The following is a 16,137-nucleotide window of genomic DNA, read 5'->3' as shown; positions in this document are numbered from 1 at the left end:
AGGGGTCTGCAACTGAAACCTTTTGGAAATGATCTTATTTATATTTTCTAGATTGTCAGTATGCCATGTCAACATACATTTTAATGACACCACATCTCCTATCTCCACAACCCACCTATCTCCCGGACTCCCTTCCCAGTCAGAGTTCAGTTTAAAATAATGTAGAATTATGTGCAGGATGTAATTTACATATGGCCTCTCTCTCACATGCCAGTGTGCCAGTGATTGATTGATTGATTGATTGAAATATTTATTAACAGTTTGTAGAATTTACAGTACATTTTAAGCACAAACTCAATACAAAGACTGTCAACTGTGAGTGGACGACCCAATTAAGCATTACACTTGTTTACAACAGGGTCCACATTGTTCAATTCATCAAAACATTTAAAGACATAGCCTACAAACATTTAGAGACATACAAATAGACATTTCTATGTAGCTAAAGAACAGAACAGGAATTCATCATATGGGAAGCAAAAAAGGGAAAAGATACAATATACAGTGAGGGAAAATGGGGGGGGGGGGATTCAGATTTTACAGAGGCCAGTTTCAAATTGCAGCCATCCGTAGGTGCCCTTTGAGAGCGGTTTTGAAGGAGTCAAGCGATTCACATGTCTTAATGACTGTTGGTAGGGCGTTCCACATTTTGGTGGCATAGGAGCGAAAAGAATTTAGTCCCTTGTTTGTGCCGAATCTGGGTTGTACATGGTTTGTTGCACTCCCTCTGGTGTTGTGGGTGTGGACTTCGTTTACATTAAGGAAGTATTTAGAAAGGTACATGGGTATCTTGGTGGTGTATCGAATCTTGTGGACCAGACCCATTGCAAGATGCTGTACTCTGTCGTCGACCCTAAGCCATCCCAGCCTGTCAAAGTGGGCAGGGGTGAGGTGGGTTCGGGGGGTGAGGCCAAGTAGGAGCCTGACCAGTTTGTTTTGGGAGGTCTGGAGCCTTGTTTTAAGGGCCTTTGAGGTGCTGTGGTACCAAGAGGAAGAGGTGGATGCATAGTCAAAGAAACCTTGTACGAGGGCTCCTGTTAAGGTCTTCAAGGTGTTTTTGCTGACCAGTGAGGAGATCCTGTAAAGGAATCTTGTTCTTTGATTGACTTTTTTGATTACGTTGGTGGCCATTTTATCACCGGAAAGATTGGCCTCCAGGATGGAACCTAGGTAGGTAATTTGATCTTTTCGTGTGATAATATTGTCACCCACTCTAACCAAGAAGCCATCTGCCTTGCTGAGTTTACTATTTGATCCGAAGAGGATGGATTCAGTTTTTCCCAGGTGTAAGGATAGTTTGTTATCAGCGAGCCAGGTGCAGATTCTACCGAGTTCAGAGCTGAGGGTCTTTTCAACCTGCAGTTTGTTCCTGTCCGAGACCAGCAGTGCTGAGTCATCTGTGAACAGGAACAAGTTGCACTTTGATCACATCACCTGTAATCAGGGGCATAGTAGGGGGGGGGGGGGGGGGGGGAGGAGTAGTTACAGGGCCAAAGGTGGGAAGCGGGGCACTCTTTGTAAATAATTTGCTTTGAGGTGAAGTGAAAGTAGTTTTCACTTTCCAGTTTCATGGAAAACGGATACTTTCGGATACTTTCGGAAAACGGATACTTTCTCTCGTCTCGTCAAACGTAAGGCATGTCAAGAAACTATGATTCAATAGGGTGAGTAGCTAAAATAATGTACTTTATTATGTATCAATGTTTTGTATAGGCTAGGCCTACTGCGAAGAAGCAATGACCATATCATTTTATTTAAACTTTGGAAAGGCATGTTATCGGCATCAATTCATTCTTCACGATGTCTTAAGCACAGTGGAATTGTAATTGGAATATCGGATGGATAAATAAATATTGTTGGGCCTACATTTTAATAATCATAATCATAAATAATTCATAAATGTGCAGTATGATTGTTCATTTCTTTATAGCAGTTAGATAGGCTATAGGCCTATGAAGTTTTTATGCTTTCACACACACGCACGCATATTTGTGTCACCTGTGAATACGAGTTTAACTGCTGGATATTATGTATGCTACAGTTATGCCAAGACAGTAAGACTAAGTGTTTACTTGTAAAGGTTACCATATTCTATTATATTGCTCCCCCAGAGACATGCCAGAAGCACACCATAATGTTGGTAAGCATATCATTATTATTATTTAAAGCTGAAACAGCATGAAGATGATCTTGTAAAACACAATGGGCTGTGATCGAAAGATGTCAGTTTGAGTTCAACCTTTTGGAACAGAAAACAGATACATTTTTCTTGAATTGGATCTAAAAATAACAAATTAATGTTTATATAGATGTTATACTGTTAAAACCCAGAGTGGCAAGCTGTGTAGCCTTTATTGACACCATGTCTTCTAGAATTACTTTGACCTTTGACTGGTTGCTATCAGATAATACAAATCATTTATTTTGTGATTGCACTTGTTGTACATTGCTATGGGTAAAAGCATGAGATTATATCTTACATCTAATATAATCTGAAAAGGAAAACGTGTATTTTCATATTTTCCATAATCCTTTACTTTTCTGTCCTGTCAGATTAGTTACAACTCACTTTTTGTCAGAAAGATATGATGATCCTTTCAAATCTGTTTCATCTCCATATTAGGGAATCTGTTCAGATTCTACGTTGTTGTGACTGGGGTGACTGGTGGTGCTCATTATGAAGTCATTCGTAAACTTAAATATATTGGACAGCGACAGACGGAATCAATTGATCAAAGTGACTACATCTTGGCTTTCGTCCCGAGCCCCTCACGAAGTGGAACTGATGTCAAGGAGGCAATGGAAAAGATTCCAAGTGAGAAATCCTCCACTGTTGGATCAGTTGATGTATAAATTATAAATGTATAAATAAATACATCTATCAACCATTCATTCCTACCATTCATTCCTTAATTTTCTCACTCTTGAAAGGCAATAAACCAGTGATTCTCATGGTGATGCATCACAGACATGATGTTAACGCTTACCTAGATGACAGCACTAGACATGTAACCAGAGATGATGTCATTTTGACTGTCGACTGTCTGTACTGGGAAGGCCAATTCCTGGACTGTGACCACAATACAAAAGCCCTCAATAAAGTCCAGCATGCTGTTGGACAGGTATTATTTTACCCACATAATATTATTAAATTGTGGTCAGAAATACTTTTAGTCTTATTTGTCTCTCTCTTTTACTACTACAGGTCCGAGGTCTCTGGAATCGCATATGCTCATTCATGTGTTATTGTAAGTTATACTACAATCATACTCTTCTCAGCTACCAATTCTAGCTAGCTAGTTATTATTTGTTAAGTGAGAACCAGGTACATGCACATATTCTTCTCTTTTATTGATGTTACCTTTTTGTGGGTTACTGTTTTTATTGTGCGGCGGGAAAAAATGTTAATGGGGCACACCAACATTCTCAAGTTTACTGTTGGAGATTGTTTAACTATCATTCTGTGTTTTGGACTGTGGTAGAAATAGTCTTCCAAGCTAGACTGTTGACTCCCACAATGTGCAAATGCTTCCATCATGTGGCATTCGGAGATTGTGGAATAAACTTAGTTGTCTTTGACTTTGACCTAGCTCTTTATTGATAAACATGTAAAATGACATACCGGTAGGCCGAGACATTATCACACAGGATAAACTCAAAAAAGCCAGCGGTTTATTTCCATTTCCATTCCTTATTATGAATCCTATGTGAAAAATACATTGTGTTGCATGATGTGATGTGTATGTGTGTTATTACACTTAAAGGGATATTTCAATTAAAAAAAAGAAAACATTTGGTCTACTCAGGCTTATGTGAACACTGGACAGTTTTTAAGTTGCTTGATTCAGTATGTAGATATTTGATATTCATTTTTGCTGCCCCGCCCCCTTCCTATACAAACCCATTGTAACTTCAAACTCTATTTTTAACCATGATAGATTCATCGAAAATACCTGTCCTTTTTTTCTGGTGACTGATATTATACTTCTAATACGTGAGGGGGCCTGGTTTTTCATTTACTGTTCATTTATTTTTTAAATAGAGTTTGAAGTGTCAATGGGTTTGTATAGGAAGGGGGCGTGGCAGCTAAAATTAATATCATATTTTTGTGTGCAAAGTGCAAAATCCCTTGAAGTCCACACACCCAAAGGTGCCAAAGTGTGCATGTCAGTCCAAGCACCCATAGGTGCAGGAAAAAGTCCTTGTCGGAAAGTGTGGGTGTGTCTTCCACACCAGGGGGTAGGGAATACAAAAACACTAAATACCTACAATTGTACAGCTACAAATAAATAATTTGTCTTGACTATTGACCTACAACATGCAGATAAGTCATTACATTACATAATATCAAATAGTCCAGGCAGCATGTGCTCCTTCAGTTTGAATGCTGCTATAGTGAAGTGAATGTCCTAATAGGCCAAAAGAAAGTCAAACTAAGTTTTGACGATGTTCGATGCGTGTGTGTGTGTGTGTGTGTGTGTGTGTGTGTGTGTGATATTAGCTAACATTTGTCTTTCCCCCCCTCAGGTTGCAATTGGCTGTTTCGTCGAACAACTTACTTACTTACTTATGCCTATCGCTCCTTTTTATGGTGCATAGGCCGTTGACTATACAGTTCGCCAGAGTCCTCTATCCTGGGCCTTCTTTTCCAGCTGTTTCCATGTCAGTCCACACTGCTTGATGTCAGTCTCAAGGTCCCTGCGCCAGGTGTTCTTCGGCCTCCCTCTCTTTCTTTTGCCTTGTGGGTTCCATGTAAGGGCTTGTCTTGTGATGCTGGTATTGGGCTTCCGGAGTGTGTGGCCTATCCATCCCCACCTTCTTCTCTTAATCTCCTCTTCCACTGGTGGTAGACTCGCTCTCCGCCAGAGGTCGAACAAGACAGGCATGATTACCTTAACAAACAAGCCTCTCTTTCTCTATAGCTCATATATCATTATCTAGTATGCATTGTTGTCTCACTTTATGTATGTAATCCACAGTGTGAATTTAACTTTGAAGAGTGTATAAATGGAACCAAATGGACTTAGATTGTATTGTGTAAAGTAGAATGAACTAGAAATCTGATTTAATATGCCAAAGCTGTAATTTCCAATGCAAGTGCAGTGTATGAAATACAAATTTAAGATCAGATGAGAGACACTCAAGCTTTATTGACCTTTATTTAGATTATTTCAGAAACCTGTGATAGTGTGTTTGTGTAAAATAGGTGCAGCATACATGGCAAATGAATCCGTGATATATACATATATGATGTCATTCTTTTTTCAATGTAATGTAATCTACACTTATTTTCAAACATCATTTAAAAATGATTAAAATTCATGCAGAGGTTTCAGAGGTATTGTCAATATGTGATAATAAAGGGAATAGATGAGACTTAAGAACGTAAATATAAGTGTGATGCAAGTAAGTAGATATTTACAACTGAGATGGGTGCTTCTGCGGATCTGAAAAGGCTTGACTTTGGAGGTATACTACAATCAAATAAGAGGGGTGCTGATCAATTAAATTACATGAAAGATGTTGATCAATCAAATAAGATTGTTGTATTGTTTTCAGTGTTTCTGTCAGTGACGTGAGGTAAAAAAATATCATCATCATCATCATCATCACCAAATGAACTCATTTACACTCTCACAGTTCAATTAACATTGCTTTTACAATAGTAATGGGGGTCTCATGTAACTCAGAGACAGCGTATACAATTGACCCATTTACACTCTCACATTTAACAGACATACAAATGCCATTCAATGGGGGGCTCCACGGGCATCTTCACCTTTCAAATGTCTCCACGTATATTGTGTGTGTGTGTGTGTGTGTGTGTGTGTGTGTGTGTGTGTGTGTGTGTGTGTGTGTGTGTGTGTGTGTGTGTGTGTGTGTGTGTGTGTGTGTGTGTGTGTATGTGTGTGTGTGTGTGTGTGTGTGTGTGTGTGTGTGTGTGTGTGTGTGTGTGTGTGTGTGTGTGTGTGCCGACACTATGTACTATTTACATTACTGCAAATAACATTTCCCTACCATGCATTTATACAAATAGCCTACTTTCATGTTATAGTGCTGTTTTTATTCACAAAAAAACCCACAAATATATTATACAAGTTAAAATGAAGAGCAATTAAATATATTTATGGGGGGCAATAGTCCATACAACGGGTAAGGACTAGTATATAATTTGTTGGAATAGCTGCCAAACAAGTACACTTTGGACTTCTTTCCCAACTTCAGTATACAATTCAGTCAAACTGCATTCTGTTGACTGGCTTAGCAACTACCTTAATAATGAATGTAGGGGTTTTCATAGGCTACAATGGTTTGAATGGTTACGGTCGTGCAGGAACGTTTCTCATTGTCATTGCCATCTCCTCTTCTTTGCCTGGTGAAGTAGTAGAGAAACAGGAAAAGGCCTGCCAAGTAACGAGACCAGTCAGTCACACAGGAAGGCAATACAGCACAAGATCACTATGTATAGAAGTTACAATGACCACATTTGTGTTGTAAAAGTTTAGAAAAAATATTACCAAAACAAAGGAGGTAGTCGGACCCCCCTTTGAGAGCTATTGCATTATACCATGTACTTCCTGAAGGCTGAGCGGTGCCTCCACTCCATTACGCAGCTAGCCTATGTGTGTCCCTATACTTGTATGTGTGTCTGTCTCTGTGTATGTAAATGTATAGTTGCACCGCTCAGTTCACACAGGTGTGATTTTTATATACTGTGGCAGTTCAAATTGTACGATTTCCTTTAATAGCGTACCTGGTTATCATGAATGGATCTGTGAATAAATAATAAAATAATTGTGTGTGTGTTTGTGTGTGTGTGTGTGTGTGTGTGTGTGTGTGTGTGTGTGTGTGTGTGTGTGGGGTGGAGGGTCGGGGGGTGTAAATAGTTGCAACTTGATAACCATACAATAGCTGAATACCTTGGAAAGAATTGAGAATTGTGAAAATGTAGTAGGCGGGCACTTGCAAGACACCGTGAGCAAAGAAAGCAAAACTCCACGTGATGCCCAGCATGCAGCACAGACCAAACACGGTCCACATGTCTTTCCTGCTTCTGTCCATCTGACCAGTCCTCACACTGAGGCTGCTCTGGATGTAACAGAGCCAGCGAAGCACCACCACAAAGGTGGTGAAAGTGAAGAGGAAGACGACGGCGTAGTAGCCCACGTTGACAAAGTAGTGGACATCATTGTCTGTTATCCAGCACCTCGGTACAGAAAGGAAAGGTGTATTAATTGAACCATGCAAACAAAGTGCTCTATACAATTAAAGGGCTCTTTTACAATGTTGAACTTATCTCACACCACATGCATGACATGTCACAGCCGCAGACAATTTAACAGGTAAACGCAATAAACAGCTGTTGCTATTGGGATTTACAGTTCCCCCAACCAGTATATATATATAATATAGCTTATTCTGGGCCAGATCTGACTAGTTATGATATGACATAAGTGGATCTGGCCTCGGATCGGACTCTCTCTGATTCATCCAGGGACGTCCGTATTAGTGGATGTATGTTGGTTGAAATCAGGTGATATTCTGGGCCAGATCTGACTAGTCTTGGTTTGACTTGATCAGGCCACAATCAAGACGTCACTAATTCGTCCAGGTCCTGACCGTGCTTGCTGGGTGTTGTATTGTGGGATTTCATCACACAATACAGAATAGAGAAAATAAAACAAAACAATTATCGTGTAGTTACATGGTGACCTGCGTGTTATCTTCGGTGATGATGACCTGTTCACCATATTTTCCCAGGCTGAAGATGGTGGACACAACAATACTCGGCAGTACTTGATATGAAAAGAGAAAACGTTATTATTAACAATAATAACCAGGGTTAGTATTTAATGCTCAAATTAAGCAAATATTTTGAGCATGTCATTATTCAGTAGGTGAAATTGGTTAATGTGCTTTTTTCTGGTTTTCTTTTCATCCTCAAATGGATCTTTGATCAAGACGGTTGTCACAACTTACCCCAACCGGCAATGGAGACTTTGAGCAAATAGTGATTGATAGTGACCTTGCCAGCCTTGTAGAGCTGCAGACACAAATGGAAGGCCTCCACAGCAAACCAGGTGAATGTTGCCAGCAAGGCGTAGTGCATAATGACCGCCATCATCACGCAGCCCACATGACTCTTTAGGTCTGCCACGCCTTTATTGGTGAGGAAGGTGATGTTGAGCAGTAACATGGCCAAAAAGAGTTGCATAAGGACCGTATTGTTGGCCTTTTTGTCAAGCCTGGGAGGACAGGACAAAATGTCAGACAGATTGTTATATTTTATTTTGTGGGGTTAAATTATATAGGAATAAAGGCTATCATGACAGAGGTGTACAGTAGGAGTAGTGATCAACATTCAGTATCCAATGACCAGTATGAGTACAGCAAGGGTACCGACAATATACAGACACCTTGGGGTTGAACAGAACCCTTGCTTGGTTTGAGGGCTATAGGAACTTGGGTTTTCAAGTTGTACGCATCAAACCACCCGAGTAACCACATTATACCACTAATCAACTCAGAAATTACATATACTTTAGACATATATACATATATATATATATATATATAGACATATGAGCATATGACGTGTTGAATATATGTACCAATGACAGTGTATAATTGGTTATCGATGGTGATGTAACGATGACATGTTTCAGTGTCGGGTGGACTAAAGGTAATGTTGTTTATTACTTGCGTAAGCAGAGCGCGCAAGTAATAATTTCGCCCAGTCTCTTTCACCGTGACAGCCAACCCGCCATTTGATGTTTATGCAAAAAAACATCAAATCTGTGCCTGTTTTGCTGGGACCAGATTACACAAATGACCATATTTCTTACGTCATCATTGAGAGCTAGTCATACGTATACTATATACATAATCAGTCAAAATAAAATAGCAAATTGTGCCTGATCTGCTGGGACCAGAGTACGTGGTGTGTATATGTATGACTAGCTCTCAATGATGACGTAAGAAATATGGTCATTTGTGTAATCTGGTCCCAGCAAAACAGGCACAGATTTGATGTTTCTTTGCATAAACATAAAATGGCGGGTTGGCTGTCACAGTTTTTTGCGCAAAGTAACCACAGTATACCGCTAATCAACTTACAACTACATACTCTATATAGTATATGTATATGTATACGTATGTCTTACGCCATCATTGAGAGCTAGTCATACGTATACTATATACATAACCAGTAAAAATAAAATAGCAAATTGTGCCTGATCTGCTGGGACCAGAGTACGTGGTGTGTATTTTTATGACTATAGCTCTCAATGATGACGTAAGAAATATGGTCATTTGTGTAATCTGGTCCCAGCAAACCAGGCACAGATCTGCTGTTTTTCTTGCATACGCATAAAATGGCGGGTTGGCTGTCACGGTTTTTGGCGCAAAGTAACCACAGTATACCGCTAATCAACTTACAACTACATACTCTATATATTATATGTATATGTATACGTATGTCTTACGTCATCATTGAGAGCTAGTCATACGTATACTATATACATAATCAGTAAAATAAAATAGCAAATTGTGCCTGATCTGCTGGGACCAGAGTACGTGGTGTGTATATGTTTGACTAGCTCTCAATGATGACGTAAGACATATGGTCATTTATGTGATCTGGTCCCAGCAAACCAGGCACAGATTTGCTGTTTTATTGGCATACGCATAAAATGGCGGGTGGCTGTCGTGGTTTTTGGCGCAAAGTAACTACAGTAAACCGCTAATCAACTTACAACTACATACTCTATATAGTATATGTATATACGTATGTCTTACGTCATCATTTAGAGCTAGTCATACGTATACTATATACATAATCAGTAAAATAAAATAGCAAATTGTGCCTGGTTTGCTGGGACCAGAGTACGTGGTGTGTATATGTATGACTAGCTCTCAATGATGATGTAAGAAATATGTCACATATTACTCTGATCATGATTTAGTATTAATATCACTATAATCCAAGATGAAATACATTTAAAACAATTGACAATTTACAATAAATAATAAAATAATTATACTGTATAATATATTTTAAATCAGTTTATATACCTTTTTTTTCATCACATATCAATGATTTATTTTTCTTTGAAAAACTAAAAAGGGATCTAGAATATATCTACATCGATAAAACTGTATTTCTTATATAGATAGAAACTTGAACCATACTTAATAATACTAGGTGTTTATATGCATAAAGTAGGTAGGTAGCAAATGGTTACACCTAATAATTATACATTTCAAACGTTCCTTCACAGATATACTGAGATTTGACAGTTTACAGCGGTCGAAAGTACTTGCGCGCATTTATGGCCTACTAGTGTGCAACAAGCAAGTATGCACTCGACAGAGTGCAGTTCTAGTTGAATATATGTCTGTAAACCCTCAATAAAAACAAAACTTTTCCACTACTATAAAATTGGTCTTCTAAGTTGCTCTGAATGCCAAAATTATGATTATGATTATGAATAATGATCATTGCACAGGACAATAATTATGCAGAAAGGATTAGCTGTAACTTTGAGCCATGGCATCTGTGAAAAATGAGATGAAATGAAGTCTTATATTCAGAATGAAAGGTCAAGCTGTGAGGTCTAGGATATTGTGTACTGTAAGATCGCTACAATTATTTCAAATGAGTAATTTGCACAAACATCTACTCAAGACATTTGCATTTGCATTTGCATTTTCAGACAGCCATCCTTGCTACCCTGGCACACAACACAAAGTCTGCTTTTCTTCAACATAATTTTCCTATATGGACCTTTATACTTTACATCAGTGGTAACCAACCTTTTCAAGCCCAAGAGCCCATTTTATTCCCAATTGTAAGCCAAGATCTACCACTAAAACGTGTTAGAAAAAACACTTGTTTTTTTGCTATTTCTGACAGGCTCAATGCATGTGCACACATCCACACAAAGACTAAAGCTTAAATAAGAATAAAAACGTATAGTAAGTTATATTATCAATGTCAAATAATATTAAAGGACCTATAACATAGAATTAAACTTTTTCCATTTCTTTTCTGTTTTTGGAGCTCCCATATGTGTTTTCTATCCCCACAAATAACCAATTTTGAACAATCAGGCTTTCATATCATATCAGGTGCTTTAATAGAAATTGCTCTCAGGAACAGCTCAACTGATTTTGGCCTCATCGTGATGTCATCAATGTCACCCTACTTTGTATAATTTCCACTTTGTTTACAATGTCCACCATTGTCGATTTTCCAAGCTGGCATGGAATGGAAACAACCTGGTTTTATCTAGCATCAGTATTATAATGACTCAAATATTAAATAATCTGCATCTGCACCCCCACCACCTCAGGACATTGTGGTACTGCAGCTAAAACTGCTTTCAAAGTCCAGAAAGAAATGACAAGGCCTGGTTATATCAGTGGTGATTGAGGCTCAAAACCATTAGAAATAACTTTGAGGGACATAGACAATATATTAAATATTAAAAGCCATTTTAGAAAGTATGTTATTTGCGCTTTAAGACAAATGTATTAGAAATAAAAAATATTAGGACAAAAATACAAATAAACTTCTTTGTTGAGTTTTTTTTTAATAAAAAAAAATGCAAAGGACATGAATTGCTTTTACAGCACAATATTTTGTTTCCCATTTCAATGAATATTCACATATTTGTAAAGTTTGAACGCCAACTTTTAACCAAACGTGGGAGAAACACTGTGCACGGCTGCACGCACAAATAAAGAGTGCACTCGCGCACGCACATGACGGATTATTATCGATCAAAACAATCCTTAGCGTCGCTTACAAAAGCATGTTACAAAATCACCGACCTGGATTGATAAATATCAGTGGTCCATCCATTGTGTGACCTGATTAACGAGCAACGGTAGGCAGCCGAGTAAGTTAACAGCTAATAGTAAATTAATAGTCTACCGTAGCTGTGTGTCAGATGTTCTGTCTGAAGTAGTCAAAGCCAAGGAGAATGTTACAATTTAATTCACAATCGAGCATCTTGCCCTGCATCGAATATCTCATGATGGAACAGCAGGATAAAAACGGATAGTCTGTCTATCATCCATGCATCCATGAGCTAAGCGTCAAGCCCTGTCTAGGACCCACTTCCTTCAAAACTGTGGCTTTCTTGTTCAATAGTTAGAATCTTCAACTCTCACTGTGTCATGTTTTGACAGCGGCACTAAACATTTTGACAATTTGTCATAGTGATATTTATCCAGCCAGGTCGGTGATTACTATATCATTCATGCTGTGCAACACGCTAAGGATTGTTTTGATCGATAATAATCCGTCATGTGCGAGTGCCGAGTGCACTCTTTATTTGTGCGTGCAGCCGTGCAGTGTTAAAAGTTGGCGTTCGAACTTTACAAATAATAATATTCAACGTGTCGGGGACGCTATCATGCTGCGTTCACTCTGATGCTCTCATTGCTCTGTGTGCTGCCTGCGACGGGAACAACAGACAGCACATGAGCACAGAGTGCTAAAAGGGGGAGGGCCGAGGGCGGTGCGGTGGAAGCAAGGGGAACAGATCTTCAAGCTGAAATGCATCGAGCCTCTATACGTTGTTAGCTTGTAGATCTGCTCTTTTTTTGCGAACGACATTCTGCTGTGTATTGCTGCCCGTCACTTCGGGATCGACTTGAAAGGTTCCCGCGAGCTACTGGTAGCTCGCGAGCCCCTGGTTGGTTACCCCTGCTTTACATGATTACACATACTTTACATAGAGTCTTATGTACCTTGTGCAAAATAACATTAACTAGAAAAGTTCCCCTTGGGGCACTCCACCAGGGCAGGTCAGGTTGTGGCTTCCTGGTGGCGCTATAATAGGCCAATGTGAAAAGGGTGCAATTTCTTCTTACGTCTTGGATGGCAATTGGATGATTTGAGGCATTTTGTTCCAAAAATGTGGCGCTATAACAGGCCAATGTGAAAAGGGTGGGATATATTCCTCAGCCTAGTAGGAAAGTCTGTGAAAGATTCCACGTAAATTGCACGCTCCGTTCATGATTTGAGGCTTTCTGTTCAAAACGGGTCAATCCTGCAAACTTTGAAAGCAAATCTTAGCCAACAAGGATGGAATCTGAAATATCGAACAGATCTGTCTTGAACACATATAGAGATATTGTCAAGAATTTGCGGGATTTTTGGACAGAATCTGGAGGAGTTTTTCAAAAGTCAGCCTCGGGCGGACACACGCACACACACACGGACGGAGTGCTTAACATACTCTCTCCACATGCCTTCGGCCTGGTGGAGACAATTACAAATTGCACACAAGATGTATTAGATTACTGAAAATATAATAATAAAATAAAAAATAAAAAAAGTCACGGTTAGTAATTTTAAAGAGAAATCTTCTAGTAATAATGACTACTCTGAAAATAATTAGAAACTCAATTCTATCTATTTTTCGATTTATTTATTTTTTATAGTTTTGAAAGGTTTTCGCTATTAATGACATGTCCAAAATAGGAACGCCAGGTTAAAATATGTAATATTCCCTCAATACAGCCTCTCTCTCTCTCTCTTTTCTCACCTCATGAAGTGCATGAAGAGGGATATTCCCAAGAAAAACACGGACAGGCCACAGCCAACGTAGGTGATGTACGTGAGAGAGTTTAGGTCATTGTTGGAGACGGTGGGCACTGTCTGCAGAGGGGCAACAAAAAAATCAACATTGTCAATTTGTCATACAAGATTAATTTTGCTCTATACCACAACATGCAGTAAATAAGTATTCTGCTTTTTGTTTGAAAGCCATTAAAGAACTGATGTTCCCTGTCATTCTGAAACATACAAATGTCCATGTTTTTCCCATCAGTCAGCATTCATTTTAATTGACTCTGTGTATAGCCTATGTGGTGTTTTATTTAGTTGTATTCTGCTTTTGTATTAGTTTCAATTTGTTCAACAACAAAGAGTAAACCACCTGTAAAAGGATTTTTTAGGGTGCTAATGCCTGAAAATGTGAATACATCAATACTAAAGAAAGAAAGAAAGAAAGAAAGAACATATGGGAAGCGTTGTGTACCATTAGCACAGCAAAGAATGTCAAGTGTGTGCACTCGCAATTTATGTTGTCTCCGTGTATTAAGGTCAGACATCCTTCATCTGTCCAGTTTGGGAGGCTTCCTACAACAGTAAACACATTGTTTTACATGAACAACAATGGACTGGTTGGTTTAGCATGAGTTCATAATAATAGATAGATCTGATAGTCAGATATCAGATCATGCAGCCAACAAGTAAAAAACTAAAGCAAAGCCTTACATAATGTACAGTTGTAAAATAAGCACAATACCTTCACCATTCCATGAGCGACATGAGGGGATGCCTTTCTAGAAAAATGCCGATATTGATAGGTAAATTAATATTCATATTATTATAAATAGTAATAATACAAATAATAATTAATATGGACAATTGGACATACCTCTTTGACATGTCGAAAAGTGATGAGTATTTTATCTGTGAGATTAGAAACAGCTACTCCCATTTCAATCGCTATAGTCTCATTGTGTAAAATACTGCTGTTTAATTCATCCTGAAAAAACATGGAACAAACATAGTATAGTTATATAATATAATAATATAATTATAAATAACACATATGGGACAATTATTTGTGTCTACTTGGAGATTCATTTTTTTTATTTTGTTTTACCTTAGCCATGTTGATGAATCTGAAAACAGCTGCAAATGGTACCTGGGTACCATTGGCTGCATTGTATGCTTGCTCAAATGCTTCCTTTGACAGTGAAACAGATGTTGGATAGTCAAGCAATAGATCTTTGCTCTCTATAATCTGTAGGAAACAGGAAAGATGTTGTAGATATTGCACCCAGAAAGGCATACTCCCAGAACCGTGATGAAATTAGTATTATTCAAATATTTATTTTATCAAAGTAATGCCACCTACATTTGAGCTAGAGTTAGGGGAGGTGTAGCCAAAGGAGATCGCCTCAAAATCCACATCATCTTCCTGGGTCACTAATGTGCCCATGACTTCCCCTATAACCACCTCGACTGAAGACCCATTCATCTCAGGGATCAGTAAGGATATACGTTCCATGATGTATCTGTGGAGAACAGTTGAATGTTGTCTGAGCCATTTTAAATACTAAATAATAATGCAGAATAAATAATTGGTTGGGTTACACAGATATTAGACTGACAGAAGGGCTTAGATACTATAGGCTATTGGTGTGTAAGACACCAACGTGCTACTAACTGGATTTAATTTAGTTTAAGGTATAACTTACACAGCCCTGCTTGGGTCGATGTCTCCTACAAGTTGTGGAACCACTATCTTTTCCTCCGGCCTTGTTACAGGGTTATGACAGCTGTAACAGCTGTTGTTCGATTCAGTTATGTTAATAAAGTATTTGTTTTCGGTCAAATCTAAGACAAGGAGACATCAGGTTTTATCCCCAGTGAACAACAGGGTTTCCCCAAAGGGGTATTTTTCAACACCTCATAGTATCAAAAGCATGGCCTTGATGTATACGTACAAGTATCCAGAAACACTAAAATCATTAACAGCTGTCTACAGTACACTGATTTAGTCTCAGTTTCCTGTTGTGTTGTAACATGTATGGTAACAATGACCAATTTATTCTTAGCTGGCATAGAAAACTATAGCAAATGCCATTGAATAGGACTTCTGTTCAACCATCTCTTCTTTGAACTTGTGAAACAATATGAACAGCGTGGTCTCATTCTTGGTATGTCCTTCATTTCATTGCCTAAGTATTTGTATACTCTGTGTAGTGACAATAAATTGAATCTAATCTAATCAATGGAACCAAAAAGCTGAGAGACATGTTTCAGTGGTCATGCTGGCCAGGTGAACACATACCTTTACTACTGCAGAACTCTGTGTTATATATGGTTTCACTGCATTTTATATGTGTGTTCAAACAGGTCAGTCTGCAGTTGTCTATAAATGCATAAATAGGTAGATGTTAGCATTCTATATGTATCCATCCATATCTACAAACAACATGAATATATATAAGTCAGTGTCAGAGTGTGATGTTTCTTAAGTACATTAACAGTCTATTTGAAACTGAATGAATGGTGAATTCTGAATATACAGTATGATCCTACTACAC

The 16,137-nt window shown here is 38.5% G+C and overlaps 1 protein-coding gene across 1 annotated transcript; it reads right to left on the bottom strand.

Moving 5' to 3' along the window:
* Positions 1-6,127: 6,127 nt before the first annotated feature.
* LOC310876320 (adhesion G-protein coupled receptor G2-like) lies at positions 6,128-15,914 on the bottom strand. Its single transcript, XM_083789837.1, has 12 exons — positions 15,882-15,914; positions 15,286-15,424; positions 14,943-15,102; positions 14,688-14,828; positions 14,457-14,567; positions 14,325-14,361; positions 14,055-14,155; positions 13,560-13,672; positions 7,981-8,246; positions 7,706-7,796; positions 6,921-7,207; positions 6,128-6,404 (listed from the first exon to the last, which is right to left on the bottom strand). The coding sequence occupies exons 3-12, from the start codon at positions 15,093-15,095 to the stop codon at positions 6,274-6,276; spliced, it is 1,431 nt and encodes a 476-aa protein (XP_083645963.1). The 5' UTR covers positions 15,096-15,102; positions 15,286-15,424; positions 15,882-15,914; the 3' UTR covers positions 6,128-6,273.
* Positions 15,915-16,137: the final 223 nt, after the last annotated feature.

This window comes from Protomyctophum parallelum (assembly GCF_964188405.1).
Source record: "Protomyctophum parallelum genome assembly, chromosome: 19".
In the NCBI taxonomy this organism is placed as follows: Eukaryota; Metazoa; Chordata; class Actinopteri; order Myctophiformes; family Myctophidae; genus Protomyctophum; species Protomyctophum parallelum.
The sequence above is the reverse complement of the archived record's forward strand: the minus strand, read 5'-3'. Positions and strand labels throughout refer to the sequence as shown.